The 19,591-nt window shown below is 38.5% G+C and overlaps 1 protein-coding gene and 1 long non-coding RNA gene across 3 annotated transcripts in view; one reads left to right on the top strand and one right to left on the bottom strand.

The window, feature by feature from the left end:
• The window catches only part of plekho2 (pleckstrin homology domain containing O2), a 189,209-nt gene that overhangs the window by 21,652 nt on the left and 147,966 nt on the right, over window positions 1–19,591 (bottom strand). Inside the window, exons 2-3 of one of the 2 annotated variants that reach the window (XM_087260601.1) lie at window positions 7,623–7,772; window positions 3,678–3,800 (exon numbers count right to left, since the gene is read on the bottom strand). The exons of the other annotated variant lie outside the window; for it this stretch is intronic. Coding sequence (XP_087116727.1) covers window positions 3,678–3,800; window positions 7,623–7,772 — 273 coding nt within the window. The remainder of the gene's footprint in view (window positions 1–3,677; window positions 3,801–7,622; window positions 7,773–19,591) is intronic. 2 annotated transcript variants of the gene reach the window in all.
• On the top strand, window positions 11,692–16,985 carry LOC147843054 (uncharacterized). The gene is made up of 2 exons (XR_015495406.1): window positions 11,692–13,036; window positions 16,901–16,985. It is a non-coding gene; the product is annotated as an uncharacterized LOC147843054 (long non-coding RNA).

Genomic DNA, 19,591 nt, shown 5'->3' with positions numbered 1-19,591 from the left:
CTCACTCATATTTCTTCTCAAGCAAGAAAGTGAAAAACTGATGGTTTGCGGGTGTTTTGATACACCAGGAAATCTTGCCTCAGACTTGAGAATATATAAACACTAGGACAGGAAATGATGAACCCCGTGAAAGGATGTCTCCCCTTTCGCACTATGACTAGGTCAAAATCGTTTAACCCTGAGTTAGTGCAACATTTAAAAGATCCAGCAATGGAAACAAAAATAAATTAGGAGACTGCTTGAAAATAAGTACTCAGTTTCTCTGGAGCTACAATTTATAGTTATGTGAATTAGCAAACTGTGTATTTTTATTTATGTAATGACATTTCTTCCAGTCATGTCAAATGGCCTGTTTCCACTGAGTCGTACAGTACCATACGGGTCACCTTTATCAGTGTTGTGTTTCCACTGCCAAAAGGGTACTAACGATACTAGTGGGTGTACGACAGAAAGCTTCAGTTGACATCATTCTCGCTCAAGGAAATGTCAAAATAAAGCTGTACGGGTCTTTCACATATCATATGAGAAGAACTTCTCACAAAACAGATGCTTTACACACATAAATACTTGTGTATAAATGTTCATTAGTAACCTTTCTATGAACATGATTTAATAATAACTGCAGATCGATGATAGTGTGAAATGGCCAACTGTAACGTCTGCGTTTATATAAAATAAAAAAATAATAAAAATAAATAAATAAATAAATAAATAAATAAATAAGTGCCGCAGTGGGTAGCACGTTTGACTCACAGCAAAAAGGTCGCTGGTTTGAGCCTTGGCTGGGTTAGTTGGCATTTCTGTGTAGAGTTTGCATGTTCTCCCAGTGTTTGCGTAGGTTTCCTTTGTGTGCTCCGGTTTCCCCCACAGCCCAAAAACATGTGGTACAGGTGAATTGGGTAAGCTAAATCGTCCGTAGTGTATGTGTGTGAATGAGTGTGTGTGGATTGTGGATGTTTCCCAGTGATGGGTTGCAGCTGGAAGGGCATCCGCTGTGTAAAACATATGGTAGATGAGTTGGCGGTTCATTTCGCTGTGGTGACCCCAGATTGATAAAGGGACTAAGTCGAAAAGAAAATGAATGAACGCATACAGACAAGTGTCTGATATGTTACCAGCAGGCCCGGATTGGCTAATCGGGAGGACCGGGAGAATTCCCGGTGGGCCGGTGCGTTTTTTGGCCGCGAGGGCCGTTGTCCCTAGCTCCAGAATCTGTTGCTCTCAGCAGTCACACTTTTTACATTAATTATTTTTTTTACTTGACCACAGTCTTCTTATTAATTATTTTACCAAAGCTCTGCTCTTTTTATCTATTTTCTCGCAGCCTGGTTAATGATGATATAACTAAGACGAGCCACTTTTAACGCACAGTTGTTGTGGTCCAGTGGTTAGCACGTTAGGCAATGACACTGCGGACCCGGGTTTGATCCTCGTCTGAGTAGGTATTTTTTTTTTTTTTTTTCATTTTTATTGTTAAGACATATAAAACTGTTAGGGTTGTTGAACATTTGAAGTTCTAAAGCAGCTGTTTTCTCAAAAACAGACGTGATAGTGTCATTAAAAACTGATTTGGAAATGACCTTATTTTAATATAGTCAGTCGTGAACTGAGGTGGGCCGGTCTGAGGCTTGAAACTCCAGGGCTGAAAAGGAGTCCCACTCCGGCCCTGATTACCAGATACTACACACAGCACAGAAAAACTACACACAGCATACACTTAGTCCTTATTTGGGTTCAAAAACGACAGCCAGCATATAGTCTACAGTCAATGCAAACCTCTCATCTGTATCTTTAATCTTCACCAGCACATGTAACCTCTGTTATGCTGTGTTCCAGATGCAGTACAGGCGTATAAATCATGCTATTTGCGTGTAAATAGACGTGTGAACATTTTAAGTTTACTCACTTCATTCGCGCGTCAAATTCACTTCACACCAGACACGGATTTGCATCATGGGCGGGGCCTCTGTCTGTCTGGTGACTCTGGCTTTGTTGCTAAATGTGTAACATAGTGTTATTGAGAGAGTAGCTGTCTTTATGTTCCTTAGGAAGACTGAAAAAACAGTGTTGATTCGTTTGGAGCTGTGTCTGAGTCCACTAGATCCACTCTGAGGTGCACCCAGCTCTGTGAGCTCATCACCTCCTCTAGAAGCTATAGCTGGATGATGGAATATTTCAGCGGTGCTTCTGACTGAGCCGAGCCCAGTTCGATGAACTGTTGTCGGTGTCGGCAGGAGGATTTGCCCCCAGGACACCAAAAACAGGCGCTACATCATTATCATGCCCCCACAAGAGCAAGCTCCTGATTGGCTATCGAGGCGCCAATGTCTGCTGAAGTTCAGATTTTCGAACCCGAGTGATTCGGGCGAAACTCGCAGAACACGCGATGCGTGTGTCAATCACGCAAAACGCCCAACTCGCAATGCTTCATTCACGCTATTTGCGTCATTCACGCAATATCGTATCGTGCTGCAGAATGTCCATTCGCGACTTTGCATTGACTTAACATGTAAATCACTCGCGCTTGACGCTTCTTCCGTGTCTGGAGTGAACGCATCATTAGAAAGTTAATCCTTCATTCAGAGTTCATAATACGGCCTCGTAAAACAATAACAGGACATGGCAGAATTTGTTCTTCTTGGCTTTGTGGTTGTTCATCAAGACGACGACACGGTTTGTTTAAGCTCGGGCAACCATGGCTTGTTATTATATGTATATAGTATTACGATTTAATGTGTATTTAAAAATGGCGGTTGCTTTGTTTTCATTCTCCTGCTTGTAGTGACGTATCTCTGTAAACCAATAGCGTCCAGCTGCACGTCTTGTTCTGCCTTTTGGTACCCGTTTGTTGTGCTAAGTAGCCTTTGTAAAATGTACCCAAAAAGTGGTGCATTACTGTTCGCTTTTTGGTACTTTTTGACAGTGGAAACGGCCAAAAAAGTGCACCGTACCGTACCGTACCATAACAATCAGTGGAAATGGGCCAAAAGACTGACATTTAGATGCTTTCATATGGACGTTAAGACACTGCCTATTCATTTTCCAAAACAAATGATGTGATGTTGTGTTTCGTTTTATTTGCTTTATACAGTAGGCCAACACAATGTTCAAATTTTAAACACTGTGACATTGCTGTAAACATGTTGGCAGGGTAAACTTAACAAAATGAACCCCCTTTCAATGCTGTTTCTTTCATTTTCCATTTCGTTTTCATGTTTTACCAGAGTGATCCTGTGTGATTTATAGCCTACATCATTGTGGCAGGGGACTTTTAAGATCAGGGTGGGATGTCTGCAATACTATTACGTACCGATATTATGTGAATTGAGTCTCAGCAGTGAACAATTGCATATGAGGAGTAACATTTGTGGGATTTTTCATTTTTCAGTGATCTATGCCTTTAAAGCAGCTCTGAAAGCAGTGACCCAGAGAAACCAGCCCATCATTGGTCATGTGTGTGTTCAGATACGTGTCTGATTCATTAGGCTTGGCACAATGGGCCAGTGTGTTTCTAGTGCGTGCCATATTGAACGGCTGACGTAACGACTGCAGGCCAGCCGTCCTCAACTGTGCATTGCATTGTCATCCTGATGTGAGCCACTCTTTATATCACATACAAAAGGCAATGGCAGACTGATGGATTTGACGTTCTGCTGTGCTGAAATGTTCATTATTACCTTGTTACCGCTCTTGGGGCTTCGTATTAGTACCAGCCTGTGTTTCTTCTTGAATGCACTCTTCAGCTCATGGCACGTCTCGTAGTTGTCCAGTTCCAGTTTCTCCAGGCATGTTGTTAATTCCTGCACGAGAAAGACAAAATAAAACGATTAATTTATACTTATCCAGAGTATTTTTTGTATTTTTACTTTGATTTCATTTTTAAGTAGCAATCGCAGAGTGATTCGCTACCTCAAAACAGAACAGACCTGTTTTATATTCAGGAAACAGCTGTTTGGTTAGATTTGATTTGTGAATCGATTCAACAGATCTGTTCTCGAGTCAACTCACCGATTCAAATTATCCATCCTGAAGCAGGTCGCACACCAGAAGCGCCGCTCGGCGCCGCGACACGGCGCGTACATGACAGTTTAAGGTATCACACACCAGACGCGCACATTCGAATGATATTTAACATGAAACTAATCAGATGGCGCTCTGTGGCGCGGCTGAAAAATGAACTGCGTCCTGAGCCGTCGCCGGGCGCCGCCGACTTGCGGCGCCGGTGTGTGTATCCTGATAGAAACCTATGTTTAGAATTCTAAAATACATGGCGCTGCGCGGCGCGCCGCCGAGCGGCGCTTCTGGTGTGCGACCTGCTTGAGAGTCTACAATTAATGACTCAAACGGTCTATTCAGAGAGAGTCTGCAGTTAACTGTTCAAATAATCTCAATGAGAGTCTTTTTAGGGCTCACTGATTCAAATGAATCATTAAGATTGCGTCTACAGTTAATGACTCACTGATTCAAATTAATTATTAAGATCGAGTCTACAGTTAGGGTTCCCTGATTCAAATTAATCATTACAATCGAGTCTACAATTAATGACTCACTGATTTAAATGACTTAAAATTATTAATTATTATTATTATCATTCAATCCCGAGAGTCTGCAGTTAATGACTCACTGATTCAAATAACACACTCAGAGCAAGTCTGCAGTTATGGCTCACTGATTCAAACAAGCCATTCAGATCGAGTCTACAATTAATGACTCACTAATTCAAAAGATCCATTCAGAGAGTCTGCAGTTAACGATTCAAATCATAAGCTCAGAGAGAGTCTACAGTTGTGGCTCACTGTTTCAAATGAACCAATCAGATAAAGTCTACAGTTAATGACTCACTGATTCAAATGAGCCCACTACTGAAAAAAAACAGCTTAAACCAGCCTTGGGTGGTTGGCTAGATTTATCTGGTTGACCAGCCTGATTTTAGAGGGGTTTTGGCCATTTTCAGCCTGGTCTTAGCCGGTCAGGCTGGAAGATGACTAGCTAATATTGATGGGTCGTTCATGAACGATTTGTTCATTTTGAACGAATCTTTAAAATGTCTTGGGAACTACGAGTCCTCTCAGGAAGTGATTCGTTCATCCGCGCGTGCGCACATTTGTGCAGGTGGTATCGTTCATTTCAAGTCTTCATCACATTTCGAGCCATTGCGGAAAGGCAGAAGCCAATCATATGCGTTTAGAGCCGGAAAAAGAATAGATCCGTTCATCTCTCGAGTTCTCTATCGGGTCTGAGTCATTCGTTCCTCACGGGCCAATCATATGCGTTTAGAGCCGGAAAAAGAATTGATCCGTTCATCTCTCGAGTTCTCTATCGGGTCTGAGTCATTTGTTCCTCACAGGCCAATCAAATGCGTATAGAGCCGGAAAAAGATTTGAACCGTTCATCTCTCGAGTCCTCGGGTTTGAGTCATTCTGTCACGTAAATAACGAACGACTCTAGACTTGAAAGGTGAACTAATTATCATGGCTCCTATCGGCTCAGACTGTGTACATTGGTTAAGATTACATGTGACTGTCAGTGTAACGTGAAAGAGACAACAATACCTTCATAGACAAAAGGTAAACATTGAATCATTATTTTCTCCCTCTTATAGTATTCTATCTATGACTTATTTGTCATGTGATCGACCTGGGCAGGGCTTCTGTCTGCCCGGTGACTCTAGCTTCTTTGCTAAATGGCTAACATGGATTTTATTGAGAGAATAGTTGTGTTTATGTGCTTTAGGAAGACTGAAAAACAGCGTTGATTCATTTGGAGCTGTGTCTGAGTCCACTAGATCCATTCTATTGTACACCCTGCTCTGTAGACTCATAAACTCCTCCAGAAACTATATCTGCATGATGGAGGCTTTCAGCAGTGCTTCTGACTGAGCTGAGCCCAGTTTGATAAACTGTTGTTCAGTGTCAACAGGAGGATTTGCCCCTGGAACAACAACAACATGCACTACATCATAATCACTCCCCTACAAGAGAAAGCTCCTGATTGGTTAATGCAGCGCGAATGTCTGCTGATGTTCAGATTTTCCACGTCAATCACCCAAAACGATCAACTCGCGCTGCTTCATTTGTGCAAATCACATCATTCGCGCGTATCTCGTCGCAGGATAACTTAACATGTAAATCACTTGCGCTTGACGCTTCTTCTGCATCTGGTGTGAACATTAGTTAACAACTCAATGATTCAAATGGTCCATTCAAAGAGTCTGCAGTTAACGATTCAAATGTTAAGCTCAGACTTCAGTTAGGGCGCACTGATTCAAATGAACCATTCATATCAAGTCTACAGTTAATGACTCACCGATTCAAATTATAAGTTCAGAGCGAGTCTACAGTTATGGTTCACAGATGCAAATAAACAATTCAAATCGAGGCTACAGTTAACAACTCAATTATTCAAATAATACATTCAGGGGAAGTCTACATGGATCACTCATTCAATTGAACCATTCAGATTAAATTTATATTAAACGACTCACTGATTTAAATCATTGGTTCAAAGCGAGTCTACAGTTGACTTACTGAACCATTTAGATAGAGTTTAAATTTAATGACTCACTGATTCAAATAAACAATCAGATTGAGCCAACAATTAATGACTTATACAAACCAATCAGAGCAAGTCACCAATTACCAACATTCAAAGTTTGCAAAGTGATTCAATATAAGACGAATATGCGCACACGAAAAAAAACGAGATCACGACACCAACCTCATTTATAGCCATTCTACACATTATCATCCTCTGGATAATAATCGTCAGATCGTGCTGCTCTTCTGAAGTAATCCACAACTTGGTCTTGATAGTGAATCTCCTCCAGAAATGACAACAACTCTTTGTTTGCAAGTTTGTGGGCGTTTAAATAGTTGCTTCCATGTGATGTGCATTTGACAGGATGGACTGTACCTTGCGTTCATTTCATACAGATTACAAAACCAGAAAACTTATGTTTTCAAGTGTCGTAGGTTCTTTTAAAAGTACAGATTTCAAGCTTTCAAGCAAGTATTCGCTAAGATTCCAGTTCTTGACCACCACACTGTCGTAAAAGCACACGTCTCATCAGTGCCCCTCCTCTGGAAAAACATCAGGCAATAGCGATCGATGATTGGCTCATATACTAGTAGGCGGGGCTTCATTCGCCATATTGACTGTTCTACTTTTCCCCATTCAATACTATACGAGTAACATGTCTTGCGTATTCTATAGTCTTTGGTGTAGTAAAGTATAGGATAATAAATCATGTACTTGTTTTGTACTTCGACTCAAGTTAAACAGAAAAATAATCTTAACTACTTTAAATATTTTGTAAGAGTAGATCTGTATTTAATATTTTCTGAACTTCATCCTCCACTGGGAGGAAATAAAACCATATCACAGTTATACTAATATTAAAAACACTGTTCTGTCTGTAAGCACACTGACGCAAGGGAATACACGGGTTCTTGTTAGCCAACATAATGATCAATGTCAGCCAAACAGCTATAAATAATGTCTCTAGCAATGATAAAAATGACTACAACCCAATCCAGTCCCAATGGAAGCTTCTTTCTCAAGCGATATCATATTTTGACACATTCTGAAAGCACATTTCTCTGCTTTTTTCATTGATTTCTCACCTCATTCTCGTAGACGGCGATGGCGGTTCGGTCCAGCTGAATGTATCTGTCCTTGTAGCTGCTCAAGAACTTCCCTGAAGACTTCTTCAACCAGCCGGCCTTCTCTGCGCTCTTCACCTCTTTGGGCTTGGCTGGTTCCTCTTTCACACCCTGTTTAGCAGAGGAAAAGAGAAATCAGCGTTTCATAGCGAACACCGCATCTGAGTTTGCCTTGGCATGCATTGAGATCCCAGTCCAGCGAGAGCATTCCACAAATGGGAGGATAAAGTATGTAGCGGCTAGATTATCATTTTTGGCTCACATGTGGATTATTTCATGCAACCTTTATCACCTTTTGGAGATTTAATGAAAAATATGTGAGATGACGCTTTATTTCCACATCTGCCTTTTGATTTTTTTACAGATGTTTAGACAAAGATCTTATTATAATTTATTTTTTAGCACTTAATAGTGGAGTTTGTAAAGGCTAGGGTTACTATCTTTTAGAGTCAGAGATTTAAACAAAGCTCCAAGCTTTAGGATTGAACTATTAAGGTTGCGCTATTATGGTTAAAAATGTCACCTCACCCAAAAATTCCAATTCTGCCATTGTTTACTCATGATCCACTTGTTTCAAACCAGTTTATTTCTTCTTTTGAACACAAAGGAAGATATACACTACCTGACAAAAGTCTTGTCACCTATTCAAGTTTTAGAAACAACAAATAATATCTTGACTTCTAGATGATCATTTGGTATCAGAAGTGGCTTTTATGAAAAGCAAAGGCCTCTAGATTACGCTTATTTTACCAAAATAAAATATGATCAAACCTTGATTTTTAATTATTTAATGAGGACAGTAAGGTCTGACTTTGCTTAGGCAAAAGTCTTGTCACTGAACAGAAATAATGTACAGTATAGAATTTAAAGACATGCTGCAGTGGAAAAAGAATTAATATTGTGTATGGCTCCCATGAGCTTGGAGGACTGCATCCATACATCTCTGTAATGACTCAAATCACTTATTAATAAAGTCATCTGGTATGGCAAAGAAAGGGTTCTTGCAGGACTCCCAGAGTTCATCAAGAGTCTTTGGATTCATCTTCAATGCCTCCTCCTTCATCTTTCCCAGAGATGCTCAATAATGTTCAGGTCTGGTGACTGGACTAACCACTCCTGGAGCACCTTGAATGAACTTCTTTTCTTTCAGGAACTTTGATGTGAAGGCAAGTTAGTATTTGTTGCTCTTACAACTGGGATTGAGGACAAGACTTTTGTCAGGTTGTGTAGTTGAGAATGTTGGAAAAAGCTTTAATATTTTTGTTCAATGGCAGTTTAATTCCCCAGCGTTCTTCAGGATATCTTGTTTTGTGTTCAACAGAAGAAAATTAATAGTTTAGAATCACTTGATTGTGAGAAAATAGGGAAAAAATAAGGAAATGTTTCATTTTTGGGTGAAACTCTCCTTTGATTAATTATTACTTTCACTTTAGACAGCGCTGCCTTTAATAGATGTATATTTTTTACATTATTATTTGACATTAGCACATGGAAGAGCCTTTTTTTTCTACTAAATATTTCAGCATTGATGCTTATCAAAATACTATACACTAGTCTAACTTTGCTTTGGAGGTCCACATTGGCTCAACTCTGTTTTTTAAACATTATAGATTTTTTTTGTCCCACCCAAAGTCCCTCTGTCTCTCTCTCTCTCTCCGTCTCTCTCTCTCACCCTCCCTCCCTGCCCAGTTAGAGTGTTGTGTTTTAACGCTGTGCTCTGCTCCAGTTTACACACAAACAGACGGAAAGAAACAAAGCGGTGCCTCAAGCTGGGCTCAGACACTGCGAGGGTGCGAGTGACCCGCTGTTGCCCATGTTGGCTTGTGTTTGAAAGTCACGATGCTGCTCCTAATGTTATTATTCTCTGCGTTTTCCTCCGCCGGACAGCTGTGCTTTCTCTAGCACACAGTGAAAGTAGAAAAACAGCTCTAAAGAGACATCCTGAGCAATTTCCTCACAGAGAGTCAGAGTGAAAATACTTGGGATTTCCAAACACGGCTGAACGGCTGCAATGCAATGCCATTTGTTTACTTCTTTGAGTGGTGATTGCTAAATGTTTAGGGTTGGGACTGAATTGACTCTGGAATTAAGCTTTTTCAATTGCACTTAAGCCTAGTTTCTAACAGCAGACTGTGCTCTAGGCTAGTTTCTAACAGCAGACTGTGCTCTAGGCTAGTTTCTAACAGCAGACTGTGCTCTAGGCTAGTTTCTAACAGCGGACAGCACTTTAGGCTAGTATTTAACAGCAGACAGTGCTCTAGGCTGGTTCCTAACAGCAGATGGTGCTTTAGGCTAGTATTTAACAGTAGACTGTGCTCTAGGCTAGTTTCTAACTGTAGACGGTGCTCTAGGCTAGTTTCTAACAGCAGATGGTGCTCTAGGCTAGTTTTTAACAGCAGATGATGCCCTAGGCTAGTTTCTAACAGCAGATGGCGCTCTAGGCTAGTTTCGAATAGCAGATGGCGCTCTAGGCTAGTTTGTAACAGCAGATGGTGCTCTAGGCTAGTTTCGAACAGCAGACAGCGCTCTGGGCTACTTTCTAACAGTGGATCGTTTTCACAAGTCATTTCTAACAGCAGACATTGCTCTAGGCTAGTATTTAACAGCAGACTGTGCTCTAGGCTAGTTTCTAACAGCAGACGATGCTCTAGGCTAGTTTCTAATAGCAGATGGTGCTCTATGCTAGTTTTTAACAGTAGACTGTGCTCTAGGCTAGATTCTAATTGTAGATGATGCTCTAGGCTAGTTTCTAACAGCAGATAGTGCCCTAGGCTAGTTTCTAACAGCAGACGGCACTCTCGGCTACTTTCTAACAGTGGACCGTTTTCTCAAGTCATTTCTAACAGCAGATGGTGCTCTAGGCTAATTTCTAACAGCAGATGGCGCTTTAGGCTAGTATTTAACAGCAGACGTGCTCTCGGCTAGTTCCAAACAGCAGACGGCGCTCTAGATTAGTTTCTAACAGCAGATGGTGCTCTAGGCTAGTTTCTAACAGCAGATGGTGCTCTAGGCTAGTTTCTAACAGCAGACAGCACTCTAGGCTAGTATTTAACAGCAGACAGTGCTCTAGGCTAGTTCATAACACCAGACTGTGCTCTAGGCTAGTATTTAACAGTATACTGTGCTCTAGGCTAGTTTCTAACTGTAGATGACGCTCTAGGCTAGTTTCTAACAGCAGACTGTGCTCTAGGCTAGTTTCTAACAGCAGATTGTGCTCTAGGATAGTTTCTAACAGCAGACAGCACTCTAGGCTAGTATTTAACAGCAGACAGTGCTCTAGACCAGTTCATAACACCAGACGGTGCTCTAGGCTAGTATTTAACAGTAGACTGTGCTCTAGGCTAGTTTCTAACTGTAGAAGATGCTCTAGGCTAGTTTCTAACAGCAGATGGTGCTCTAGGCTAGTTTCGAACAGCAGATGGCGCTCTAGGCTAGTTTCTAACAGCATATGGTGCTCTAGGCTAGTTTCTAACAGCAGACAGCACTCTAGGCTAGTATTTAACAGCAGACAGTGCTCTAGGCTGGTTTGTAACAGCAGACAATGCTCTAGGCTAGTATTTAAGAGCAGATGGTGCTCTAGGCTAGTATTTAACAGCAGACAGTGGTCTAGGCTAATTTCTAAAAGCAGACAGCACTCTAGGCTATATTTAACAGCAGATGGAGGTCTAGGCTAGTTTCTAATCGCCGCAGTGTTGTAGGCTAGTTTCTAACAGCAGATGGAGCTCTAAGCTAGTTTAAAACACCAGATGGTGCTTTAGGCTAGTTTATAACAAAAGACGTTGTTGTAGGCTGGTTTATAACAGCAGACGGCGTTCTTAGCTCATTTGTAACAAGAGGTGGAGCTCTAGTCTAGATTTTAACAGCTAATGGCACTATAAGCCTAATCCTAACCTTAACCACTTGAGTGAGAGTAAACTGAGAAAATTTTCTGTCCCTTTACAAACTATCCCTTTAAAACTGAGCCAGGCTTGAGTTTTAAACTTTGGCAAATTAATAAATTATGACCTGCATTGATTTTTATAGCAATTTTAATGAATGCTGTGGCAATATTCCACTTTTCCTCTAGGAAATGGTATCGAATGTATTACTTTTTTAAGCAATCGTAACGAAGTTAGAAATTCCAGAATTGTGAAAACACTTGAGTTTCTACAGCAGTTTAACATGCATAATACAGGAGGAAATGAGGCCCGGCATGGGTTAACCTTTGCTTTAATCGAACAGGAACTCTCAGTGAGTTATTTAAAAAAGCACGAGGTTTCATTAGCAGTGTGTGCTGAAGCTTCAGTTTCGCTCATACTGGTGTTTGAGGTTTGTTCAGATCATTAACACTGTGTACATTTCACACGTGTGTGTTTGTGTGTGTGTGTGCTGTGGAGGTGATTAAACATACAGTATGAGTTTCAGCAGGTGGCTCAGCAAATGAACCAGAAACGTGCATTAAAAGAACTACATAAAAAAAAACAGAGATGTTTGGGTTTTTGTGACCATTAATACCAGTAATAAGTATCAATACACCAAGAAAGAAAAACAAATATTACAGAAAAATCACAGAATAATTTAAATAAATCTTCTTTAAAGGTAGTTTCAGGAATTCACACTCAGCTCATGATTTATAGCTTGTTTGGCATGCTGTCCCGGGAGACAGTCCTGAGCTTAAGGGATCCTCGGGCCCAGGGCTCCCTCCCTTTCGTAGGGCGAGGGGAGATTGAGTTCAGGTCGAAGTCAAAACTTCCCCGCTGCTGAGGCTAAGGTGAACTTCCTGAGAGTAAGACATTTAGAAACAAGATTTATGCTTATTTTGTCTATAATATAGAGCACAGTTAGACGGTAGGAGGAAAACCACGAGGACACAGGGAGAACATACAAACTCCACACAGAAATATCAGATTGCCCAGCGAGGACCTGGCGCTATTGGTATTCTTGCTGTGAGGCAGCAGTGCTAGTCACTAGGCCACTGTGCCGCCCATTCTGAATAAAGGTGGAGGAAGGGGAGGAGGCGTTTTTTTTTTTTCCAGACGAAGATAGTTGTAGAAAGAAAGTGAGGATAAACAGTTGAGGTCAGAATTATTAGCCCCCCTTTTTTGTCAGATAAGTCATCAAGAAGGCGCCAAGCATGGCCGCCGTGTTGCGAGCTCCCAGAAAACTTTGTTGTGTTTTGTGTGTTTTACTTGTATTTTTGTCTTTTTCGTGCTGGATGTACACACTCTCATTACCCAAGCTTTTCACTCATCATAGCACTCGTACTGCTGATGATGTGACAATAAAAGATATTTGATTAATTTTTTTTTCTTTTTTAAAGTATTTCCCAAATGATGTTTGGCTTATTCAGGAAAGTTTCACCGTATGCCTGATAATGTTTTTTTCTTCTAGAGAAAGTCTTATTTGTTTTATTTTGGCTAGAATAAAACAGTTTTTATTTTTTAAAACACCATTTTAAGCTCAATATTATCAGCCCCTTTAAGCTTATATATTTTTTCGATAGTCTACAGAACAAACCATCATTATACAATAACTTGCCTAATTACCTTAACCTGCCTAGTTAACCTTATTAACCTAGTTAAGCCTTTAAAAGTCACTTTAAGCTGTATAGAAGTGTTTTGAAAAATATCTAGTCAAATATTATTCACTGTCATCATGACAAAGATAAAATAGATCAGTTATTATAGATGAGTTATTAAAACAATTATGTTTAGAAATGTGTTGAAAAAAATCTTCTCTCTGTTTAATAGAAATTGGGAAACGGGGGGGGGGGGGCTAATAAGTCAGGGGGGCTAATAATTCTGACTTCAACTGTATATATAGTGACTTGGGATCCTTTGATTGGAGGATCGCGATTAGCTAATGTGGGTCAGCTGGGTCAATCATGAGCATGTGCTCCTCTCGAAATTATTTTAATATCACACTTTACTTTATAATATAATATAAAATAATTTGTAATATATAATTATTAATGTACTTCATACTGTAATGTAATTAACACAATAATAAATTTAGGTAATTTTACAAGTCATTCATTCATTTTCTTGTCGGCTTAGTCCCTTTATTAATCCGGGGTCGCCACAGCAGAATGAACCGCCAACTTATCCAGCAAGTTTTTACGCAGCGGATGCCCTTCCAGCCGCAACCCATCTCATCTCTCTATATCGTTATCGTAATACTCGACCCTTCAGCCCGGGTTGATCTAAAGCATATATTTGTAAAATCCTGAAAATGTGAAATACTAGAACAAGCTTTAACTATCAACTTTTGATCAATTAAATAAAGAAAAATACATAAATAGACAATGATACACAGTTTTTTTTCCCATTCATTTTCTACCACTTTTCCGGGGCCGGGTCGCGGGGTCAGCAGTCTCAGGAGAGAACCCCAGACTTCCCTCTCCACAGACACTTCCTCCAGCTCCTCCGGGAGGATCCCGAGGCGTTCCCAGGCCAGCTGAGAGACATAGTCCCTTCAGCGTGTCCTGGGTCTTCCCTGAGGCCTCCTCCCAGTGGGACATTTCTAGAACACCTCCCTAGGTAGGCATCCGAAACAGATGCCCGAGCCACCTCAGCTGACTTCTCTCGATGTGGAGGAGCAGTGGCTCTACTCCGAGCTCCTCCCGGGTGACAGAGCTCCTCATCTAAAAGGGTGCACCCTGCCACCCTGCAAAGAATTTTTTTTTTTCTTTGGTTACTCAAATAATACAAAAACTACTACAAATTTATTTTTATTACAAGATTTTTGTGTGAATATTTGTGCTAACACTTTAGTTAATGCATTAAAATAGTGTGTTTACAGTAATACAATTGTTGACGTATTAAGCTTTGTTTATAAACACTTTATTGTTAACTGTTAATTGTTGAGGCTTATTTAAATCGATAACTCTTCAAATCTCAATCAGGGAAGTATGAAACATAAATGAAAATCAGGGAAGTTAAAAGAGGAAACAGTAGCCAACGTTACCCTTTTACAGGAATTACCTATTCTTTCCAAACGAATCATTTAAACAAACGGGTACAGAAGCAGGTCGAATCCTAAATAAGAGTGAATAAATTTGAATGCACAAGTGTTAGGCCTGTCACAATAATCAATATATCGACTTATCGCACAACACATGGACGTGACCTCAATCATTTTTGGTGATGCAGGGTTCAACGCTAAGGATTTTTTCTACTGGGCCAATCGGGCAAGTGGTTTAGATTTTTACTTGCCCTGCCAAAATTTTCACCGGCCCCACCAAAAAAAAGAGAAGTTAATAGCTATTTTTAACCATATATTTTAAACAATGTGTCAAAAATAAAGTCTGTAAATTTAGAATTTCAATACTTAAAAAACAATTGTAAATATAAGTGTTATGCAAACAAAAAGAGCAGTATGGAAAATGTGGAGGCATTTTATTGCAGTTTGAAATTATCAGAAAAAAAAAGGTGGCTGACTTGTCAAACTTACTGGTTGTTACGAGGTAAAAAAAAAAAAAAATAGCATGGTCAAATCAATCAGATAAGACGAATCAGAAAGCAATATGTTGTTTACGACATTACACAGAAGGTAGCATTTAAAGATTTAAAAGCACAAACTTAAAATGCATGCAATTGACAAATAGTCACAGACAAATTAAATATTAGTGACAAGGCAGCACTGTCCCAATCGGGCCATTAATGATCCGGTCTACTGTCCCAAGTGTCTCTCACGCTGGCCATGGCCACCGGGCAGTCCTTATTGTTGAGCCCTGTGATGCAATATATATCGCCCATACATGAAAACCAATTCTAGCAACACTTTAGCTGATTGTGCAACATCTCTATTGGAGGTGTCAGTGTAATAAAGGTTTAAAAATACTACAGTAGTTACTATAATTTACTATAGTATATTTTGATGTAGATGTCTGACAACTGAAAACAGATCTGCTAGCAGATATCACAGCCTCTGTTACTTATTACCTTGCACTTTTTTTTATCAACATTTATTATTGTTTATTTACGATTTGCGTTTTCACCTTCTGATTCCAATGCCTCATTATTAAACTGTTAAAATGACAATAGTTAAATGAAATATACTAAAGGATAAAATAAGGCGTGTTCTTGCACTGTGATATTATATTGTCATTGTGGAATTATATAATTAGTGGCATAAAATGGTCTTAAAATGACAATAATATCGTTTATATCGCAATATATCGTACAACAAAAGATAGATATCATGACAGGCATACTTACTCTTATGGCTGGTTGTACGTAGTTTAAACTCTAGAAAGTGTATTATTGCTGGTTTGAGCCCTATATGGAAATGCATAGGCATTGGTTTTGTACACTGCAGTCTTGAGAAAGACACTAAATTCCTTGCCGCTGAATGCAGACCACCCACAGTCCATTACACACCGCCTGATGGACTTTGCACAAACACTGAAAAACTTCTGGTTTGATATACTTATCTGTAAGCATAACTGTGCATTCAGATTTAAAGGTTAAAACATTGCATACACAGGGGTCTAGGAAAGATTTTTTTACACGCCATGACAACATGCTAACAAAAGCTGCATGTGCTGAATAAAAACAAATGTATTTATTTTATTTGTTGTTTATGTGTGTTGTTTTGTCTCATTTATTAATTAACATTTATATTTATTATTTATATTAATTAGATACAGTTGAAGTCAGAATTATTAGCCCCCCTGAATTATTCCTCTGATGTTTAATTTTTTCCCTAATTTCTGTTTGATGGAGAGAATATTTTTTCAGCACATTTCTAAACATAATAGTTTTATTAACTCATTTTGTTTTGTTTTATCTTTGCCATGATGACAGTGAATAATATTTGACTAGATATTTTTCAAGACACTTCTATACAGCTTAAAGTGACTTTTAAAGGCTTAACTAGGTTAATTAGGTTAACTAGGCAGGTTAGGGTACACTGAAAAAAGTGTTGCATGCAGAACTGTTGCAAACAAATTAATTGTGTTCAATTTAAGCAAACAAATTAAGTTTAATAATGTTCAACTTAATTTGTTTGTTTAAACTCAACACAAATAAATTGTTTACAACCCCTTAACATAAACAAATTGAGTAAATCCAAGAAATCATCTCTGAATTATTTTTTTCAGTGTAATTAGGCAAGTTATTGTATAATGATGGTTTGTTCTGTAGACTATTGAAAAAATAAAGCTTAAAGGGGCTAATAATTTTGTGCCTAAAATTGTGTTTAAAGAATTAAAAACTTTTTTATTCTAGCCGAAATAAAACAAATAAGACTTTCTCCAGAAGAAAAAAATATTTCTATGTCTTGTATTTTGCTAGTCATCTGTTTTTTTGCAAAAAAAAACAAAAAAAAAAAAAACAAAATCAACAACCACAGCGGAATGAACCACCAACTTATCCAGCATGTTTTTACACAGCGGATGCCCTTCCAGCCGCAACCCATCTCTGGAAAACATCCACACACACTCATTCAAACACAAACACACACATACACACACACATACACAAATACACTCATACACTACGGACAATTTAGCCTACCCAATTCACCTGTACCACATGTCTTTTGAATGTGGGGGAAATCGGAGCACCCGGAGAAAACCCACGCGAATGCAGGGAGAACATGCAAACTCCACAAAGAAACACCAACTAAGCCGAGGCTTGAACCAACGACCCAGCGACCTTCTTGCTGCGAGGCGACAGCACTACCTACTGCGCCACTGACAAATGATTTCAAATCATAAAAATGCTGAATTATCATCATTATTGCTCTTCAGTTTACAATTTTTTATTATTGTATAAGATTTTTGCACTTAATTAGCTAATTTACATATTATTTTCACAAAAAAATCTATTAAAAATGTTCACTGTTTTCATAAGTGATGCAGATTTTAAGTCATTTCAATAAATATATTTTAAAATATGATTTCATGATTTGAATAAAGTCATAGTAAACTGAATCAGAATCAAAATACAACAATAATAAGATAAAAGTAGCATGCTTCATAACACGTTCGAAAAAGAAAATAAAAACATTGATATTCATACAGTTAAAGCCCCTGGTACATATTATTCCCTAATTTCTGTTTAACGGAGAGTTTTTTTCACACATTTCTAAACATAAGAAACATAGCTTTAATAACTCATTTCTAATAACTGATTTCGTCTTTGCCATGATGACAAAACAATATTTTACTAGATATTTTTTAAGATACTAGTATTAAGCTTAAAGTGACTTTTAAAGGTTTAACTAGTTTAATTCGGCAAGTTATGGTAATTAGGCAAGTCCTTGTGTGGTTAGTTATGTAAATCGGAAAAACAAAACAAAATCTTGCTTCAGGGGGCTAATAATATTGACCATAAAATGGCAAAAAAAAAAAATTTAAACTGCTTTTATTCTAGCAAAAAAATAAACAAATAAAATAAAAATAAAATCTTTCTTCAAAAGAAAAAGTATTAAAGGAAATAGTGTGAAAAACTTCTTGCTCTGTTAAACAACATTTGTAAAAGAAAAAAATGATAATTTTGCTAATAAGCTAATAATGACTTCAACTGTATGTGTGTGTGTGTGTGTTAGCACATATAAATTGGTTTTAGCTGGCTGCTTAACCTAACAGCGGGTGGTTCCTGACTAAAAATATGCACTAATAAACATACATTTCACTAATGGTGAAAAGCTAAATGACTAAAAATAATAGACGTAAGCTTCTTTACTGCTGCGGCTTTTACATTTATATGACCGGCTGAAAAAAAAGAAGGCAGCAAAACTTCATTCAGACACAAAGCTGATCTTCATTTTCATTCTTTTATAATCTGTTTTAACATGTTTTTATCTGTTTTTTTATGTTTTTTATTTGTTTTTATTTTTCTTACACTTGTGTCTTTTAATTCTGTTTATGCAAATTACTTTGAATTGCCTCTGTGTATAAAATGTGCTTTATAAATAAACTTCCCTTGCCTTTATTAGAGACCATTTCAATGTGGTCCTGTCATTGGCCAATTAAAATTTCCTGCTTGTTATCAAACTTTTTCATAACCTCAATAAGAGGCAATTCAATCATATCCTAATGTTAAAACACCTCTCATAGCTTTATTTATCAACATGTGGCTCTTTTTGGATTCTTGGAAGTTCTAAAAATTAAAAATGTAAAGCAGCAAATACATTGGCACCATTATTTTTGTTTACACCCCTCAAAATACTCTCTCTATATAAAAAAGTGAAGAGGGAAAGTTTGTAACTGCGCTCTGAAGTATATAAACCACTCATGCAGCTCCACACAACACCCTGAAATCTCCTGTGACCACAACAGCTGCTCTTTGTCTTAACGTCACATTAAATGGAGTATGTTTTTCCATGTTGCCGTTGTGTTCAGATAAATAAGGCATCAAATTGGCTGTGATGTACGCAAAATACCAGTCAGATGAATTCCTCCACACAAACATCTGCCGCCATTTACTATTTATCTTCTATTTAATGATAACAATCATGATATCAAGGCGATGGCATCTTATTGAAGCTAAATACAGATTCCAGTGGCTGTGCATGGCTGTGTTTACAGTATATATTAATAAAGTGGTTTCGGCTCTGCCTTCCAGCAGCACTGACCAACACTTCCTTATTTCATAGAGCACTTCCTGAAACTACTTCTTCACACTGTAAGAGGATCTGTTTTTGCGGAAATCTAGGTTGTTTCACTTTGGATGGATGGATGGATGGATGGATGGATGGATGGATGGACGGACATAGATAGATAGATAGATAGATAGATAGATAGATAGATAGATAGATAGATAGATAGATAGATAGATAGATAGATAGATAGATAGATAGATAGATAGATAGATAGATAGATAGATAGATAGATAGATAGATAGATAGATAGATAGATAGACAGATGGATGATCACATGAATAGACAGATGGATGGATGGATATATAGATAAAGAACGATAGACAGATAGAAAGACAGACAGA

Source organism: Danio rerio, chromosome 7 (assembly GCF_052040795.2).
Source record: "Danio rerio strain M-AB ecotype USA chromosome 7, GRCz13ab, whole genome shotgun sequence".
In the NCBI taxonomy this organism is placed as follows: Eukaryota; Metazoa; Chordata; class Actinopteri; order Cypriniformes; family Danionidae; genus Danio; species Danio rerio.
The sequence above is the reverse complement of the archived record's forward strand: the minus strand, read 5'-3'. Positions and strand labels throughout refer to the sequence as shown.